The sequence below is a fragment of the Hibiscus syriacus genome, unplaced genomic scaffold, assembly GCF_006381635.1.
Source record: "Hibiscus syriacus cultivar Baekdansim isolate YM2019G1 unplaced genomic scaffold, ASM638163v2 tig00110610_pilon, whole genome shotgun sequence".
In the NCBI taxonomy this organism is placed as follows: Eukaryota; Viridiplantae; Streptophyta; class Magnoliopsida; order Malvales; family Malvaceae; genus Hibiscus; species Hibiscus syriacus.
Window position 1 is genome coordinate 6692153 of NW_024062800.1, and position 5480 is coordinate 6697632.

Consider the following 5480-nt stretch of genomic DNA (forward strand, 5'->3'; position numbering starts at 1 on the left):
GTTCCCATCAAAAGTGCCATTGATATACTCCATTGTATGAGACTATATGAAGTTCACTCATTTTCTTGTTATATTGCTCTACGTTTTTTGGACTTCACGTTCAATGATTTGGAGAGTCGTCTTTAATATCATTATCTTTTGTTTAACTAGATCTACTCCCGCAACCTTTGTAAAGTTTGAAACAAAACTGACTCGTTTGGATCATAGTGTAAAAAAGTTGTGTGTTCCTCGATAATGGACATCATGTCTTCAGTTGTACCACGAATTTCAGATCTTTATTAGTGCTCGAATTAGAGCCAATTCCATTTGTACATAATTAGATGTTGATAGAAATTCTTTTTCTTACGCTTCTGTTTGCCCTACATGCTTCACAACTCATGGACGTCGTTCTGCTGGATCTTGGAGCATGTTTCCTTTCTCCTTCCGAGTCTTCTTAGATCATAGTTGTACTTCCACGTTTTTGACCTCTTGCATCACAACCCCTTTGTTCATTAATAAAAACTATTCATAGTTGACAAATACTTCACAGATCAACACCTCTATGTGATTATGCAAATGATAGGAAAAAGAAAGAAAGACAAAAAAAAAACAAAAGAAAATAAGTTGGATGGTGAATTAATAATTAAGACAAACATTATAACAATTCCTACCCCGTATGATATCTACCCACATGCTTTTGTTCCTATACAATCATGATTTTCTATCCTGCATGCTTTCTAATAGAAAATAACCTAATTGCATAAATTTCTAGTTCGCATGTTTGCAATAATGAAATTAAAGCAGAAAATAAGTAAACAATCATCCTAGGGTTTGCATGTGGCTTTGGGGTGGGCTCTATTCTCCACAACAACGCAATTTAATTCTAAAAGGGACACGGATTCTCTTTGTCAGTGCCCCATTGGGCATACCAGACCCTCAATTCTAAACTCATCACATGCTTATGTGGATCAAGTTAAACTCAAGAGGATACATTCTCTTATGTCTATGCGACAAATAAATTCCTATGAAGACATAAGGTATATGAACCTGAAGGCTAATTGCATCCATGCATAAAATAAATTATCACGAAAGTGTCGGTTTCACCCCCACTTAAAAAGGTTGGAGCTTGGGTATAGATCTTGAGAAATGAAATTTTGAAAAGAAAAAAAAATGAAAACACTGAAAACACACATTAGTACATCTATTTATATGTAAAATAAATATGAACCAAATGGGATCAAAAATTGAATAAGAAAAATTTTAAAGATAACAACTAACCAACTATGGCCTAACTCTTTAATGTCCCCAGTAGAGCTGCCAAGATGTCAAAGCGTCTTTAAGGTCGGGGTGAACCCCTCTTTGAAGTACAACTTCGAATGGGTATTGAGTTGTGGTTTGATGGAGTCGCCCTTATGGGGTCTTAATGTAAAGAAATCTTAAAATAATAAAGAAAAGAGTATATTTAGATTAAAAATATTATATGTTAAAAATCTAATTTAAAAACATAAAATAAACAATAAAAGAAAAGAAGAAAATAGAAATAAGTATAACCCGTTTTGGGGAAAGAACCTGTAAAAAATTATTACTAAAATATAAAATATTATGAGAAAATAAAAATGACTTATCTTAAAATAAGACAGAATAAAAACAATCAGTAAAATTTATATATAAAAAATCCAAAATTAAAGTAATGCATTAAATTCTACATAATAAGAATTAGAAGTGAAATAAAATGAATGGATACAAATAATGACCAAATAAATAAAGTGAATTTAAAATAAAATAGATAAAAATGTGTTAGATGTATCCGTTAAAATGAACCTGAGAATAAACAAACAAATAAAAAAGTTAGATCAAAATATTATGTAAACTAAAGAATTTAGAAAAAATAAATTAAATAAGAAGGATTGAAATGAATTATTGAGGAAAATGGAGGACTGCAACCATGATTTCCCCTGAGTATTTTGTCAGGCTATAGATCAGGTGCAACGAAATCGACGACATCGTTTTGGGTCCAAAACTACGTCATTTTGGATGGCTTTATATACTTCTTTTAAAGCACCAAACTTCTTCCTTCCTTTTGATAAGAAAGAGGCTCTCCACTCTCTAGAGGGCCGTCGGCTGCTCGCCACTCATCTTCAATCACAATGGTCGATCGATTGAAGACCTTCATCATCATCATCGCCGCCAGTCTCCGATGGGGACCAAATTTTACGGGACGCTCGTCTCGACCACAGGAGCTCGAATATGAGACCCGTTTCTCCTAAACTCTTATTATCGTGAAAATGAATAAAAGCATCCAACTTTACTGCCTCCGATCCGCATCTGTTAGTCGTTGGATCGCTCCTATTTCGAGGTATGTTTCTCTCCACCATTCCTTCTCCCGTTTCATCATTGGGATCGCCGAGAACAGCTCTCGAATGTCGTCTCCATCACCGGCTAAAAGGGAAGGCTCTTTCCCTTCTTTTTTTTAATTTTTCGTTATATATATCACTCTCACTTCTTTCTTTTTTTTTTTTGCAGATTCATCGGGGTGACATTTTCACTGGATTTCATGATCAGAATATGTTGGGAATAACAAGAAAAAATGATCAAAGGAAACGAAGAACAAAGGGGAGTAAAAACCTTTTTTTTTATTAAATTTAATTTCTAAAATACAAATGTGTTGGTTGCCTCTCATTGTTTTTTCCATTCCCCTCCCTCTTTTACATCATTTTTGTCCCGGTTTATACAACAAGTTCCCCTAAATTTAAGAGATTCGAATTCTCATCCGATTATATTTCAGATTTGGTTTTGACTGTGGTTGTTTCCTTGTTTTTTGCATGAGAATATTTCATTGCCAAAATAGTACTGTGAAAGCCTGAAATTTTGACATATGGAAAGTTTCCAGCATCAGACTCTCTTTTGTTACCTATTCATGTTTGTTTTACTTCAGGTATGGTAAAAGTAGGATGGATATATCTAAAATTGCTCAGACCTACCTGTCCTGTTATCAAACATTACAGGATTAAGCGAAACATCATTATAGGATCGATTGTAGTAACAATGTCCAGTTGATTGATGGAAGGAGTAGGTCAGTTGGATAATAAGAAAATCCAGAAACTATACAATCCACCATATTATCAAGCTAACTCTTTGATGCTATAGTAAAAAGCAATGTTTCAAGGACACCAAATCTTATGAGATTTCTTTCAGAGAGACATCATGTTTCTTAAGCTTCACATCTGTGGAGATTTCAAGTTCAGCTGCTCGACTCAAGTAAGCTTGCCTTTTCAAAGATTATTCAGTTTCTTAATCTGCTCTAAGTGCTTCCTTCCCCAGAGATGACAGTTTAAGTCCTCTGATCCACTGCAGGTTACATTACATATGGTGCACCGAAACCGAGAGATTTTAGTCTTACCATGTTCCTTTCTAACACATTGCTGCCCTTGTACATTATCACTTGATTTTACTCGATTTCCCGACTTCTTCAATTCCTCTTTCGGCAGGTTACGTTGGCCTGTTTCGGTTTTAGTATTCACTGCCTTGTAGCATGTGGATGCATTATTGATGGGAATATCAGTGTTCTTAGGCGCCACTGAAGCAGCAGCAGATGCCTGTCCTTTGGGAATTAGTTTCTGCTTCCTTTGGCTTTCCTGAATATTGCTGCTCGAGCCATCTTTCCAAGGTTCTTTAAGCACCGAATCAGAACCAGCTTTGCCATTGCAAGGCTGGTTCTTTGCCTTTATTAAGTTCTCACATGCATTCATGTGTTTCCTTCCTTGGAGATGGCTATTGAAGGTTATCTCACTACTGACTTTCACCTGACACATAGCACAGGTCCATTCCTTCTGAACTTGCTTCTCCAAAGGTATCTCTGTAAGATTGAAACCCGCTTCTCTGTTGATTTCTGGAAGTGCAATCTTATTATTCACTGCCTGAACAGCATCGGGTTCAGGTGGCGGAATCTGCAAAGTGATTCAGCATTCAATCAGGCTGGTTATGAACAAAACATAAAACTCGTAATCAAGTGTTTGTAGAGGGACACGAGGCAATGAATTGTGAAACATAACATTATGACAAAAACATAAAACCTGGTTCACCGGAGCAACTTCTGTTTTCTCTGATAATCGTACAGGTTTTATGTCTTTCTGCAATATGCTAGCCTCACTTCCCTTTGGCTGCATTGTAAAACACAACATTAGATCATATAGAAGACAGAGCTTGTGCTCAATAAGCAGTATCTTTCCTTCTTTTTTATCCTATGTGGTGCTCAACTCTCCATATATAAAAATAAACAAAAACATATACTCATGATTGATACTTATGTTCACACATAAATACAATATATCATCCTCGAAACACAGAAAAAAGTGTATATATTCGTATCAGCCATTAACCCTAAATATTCCGAATAACTGCCCATGTGCCTATGGATAGCATTATTACCTCGTTAGCAATGAGTTTATCTAGAGCTTCAGGTGGTCTGTGTGCCTTGGCATATTCATCAGCAAGGATATTGTTCAAAAGCAGCTGTTGCAGCCTCTTGAACCGGTTAATTATAGTCGGCAAATCCATATAGAGGCATGGATGAATAAAGTGGTTGTAGACGTAGAAAGCGCCGTCAAAATGGGGTATCATCATCCAGCAGACAATCATTAGCTTGATGTAGGGCCAGAAGGGTAGCCATTGAAGGACCCCCATGAAAGCATGTTCAAACAGAGAAATCAACGAGAAGATAATCCAGTAGGTAACAAGTTTCTTGGCGTCGGTGTTGGAATTAGTCTCGATTGCTTGAATGGAAGCACGTCTGTTAACAGTCAAATCGCCAATTTTCAATAGGCAAAACTACACTTATCAAAGCATTAAATCCAACTACAAGGATACTTACAGAGGATAACCCAAAGCAAAGACAGGCCTGCACACCAAAGCAGAACTTCATTAACAAAATCCATTATTTAATTACATCAAACGAAAACTTTTTCGAAAAGAAATACCAAGCAAGAGAATCAAAGCATATCAATGCAAACTTGACAAGATCCTGCAAACCCATTTCATGGATTCAAAGCGTGCAGAAACCAAGACACAGAGAAAACCTCTAGCGGAAGGAGAAACACCAAAGACTAAGAAACAAAGAGCTCCACTAAAAAGTCAATATGGTCTCCCTTTAAAATTAACAGCTTTAATATCATGACACTGGAGTTGGTAAAGTTGCATAGTCGCTTGATGTGGAGAGTTTACTTCACGCGTGGTAGCCGAAAGGGTTCGATAGTTATATGGTCGGCGAGTACGAACCACGTATACGGGTTAAGGTGGGTTAAGGTTGTAGGTTTCTCGTACGGATAGAAAATGAGACGTGTTGGTGATTGACAGGTTGAAAAGGCTCATTTTCTCGGGCAGATTGCCCGCTGCCCTGAAGTCGGTCGGTCCGTTCGGCTCCAGTCATGTACACACTAGTCAGTAATTCGGCGCAAATTACTATGGGTAAACTACAATCAAGATAATCGAATTTTTAAGATACT

The 5480-nt window shown here is 36.7% G+C and overlaps 1 protein-coding gene across 1 annotated transcript; it reads right to left on the minus strand.

Annotated features, from left to right (window-relative positions):
• Positions 1–3013: 3013 nt before the first annotated feature.
• On the minus strand, positions 3014–5092 carry LOC120135573 (receptor expression-enhancing protein 3-A-like). The gene is made up of 6 exons (XM_039151842.1): positions 4956–5092; positions 4850–4876; positions 4408–4768; positions 4053–4139; positions 3625–3926; positions 3014–3525 (listed from the first exon to the last, which is right to left on the minus strand). Exons 1-6 carry the CDS (start codon positions 5009–5011, stop codon positions 3252–3254), a joined length of 1107 nt encoding a protein of 368 aa, XP_039007773.1. The 5' UTR covers positions 5012–5092; the 3' UTR covers positions 3014–3251.
• Between the last annotated feature and the right edge of the window lie 388 nt (positions 5093–5480).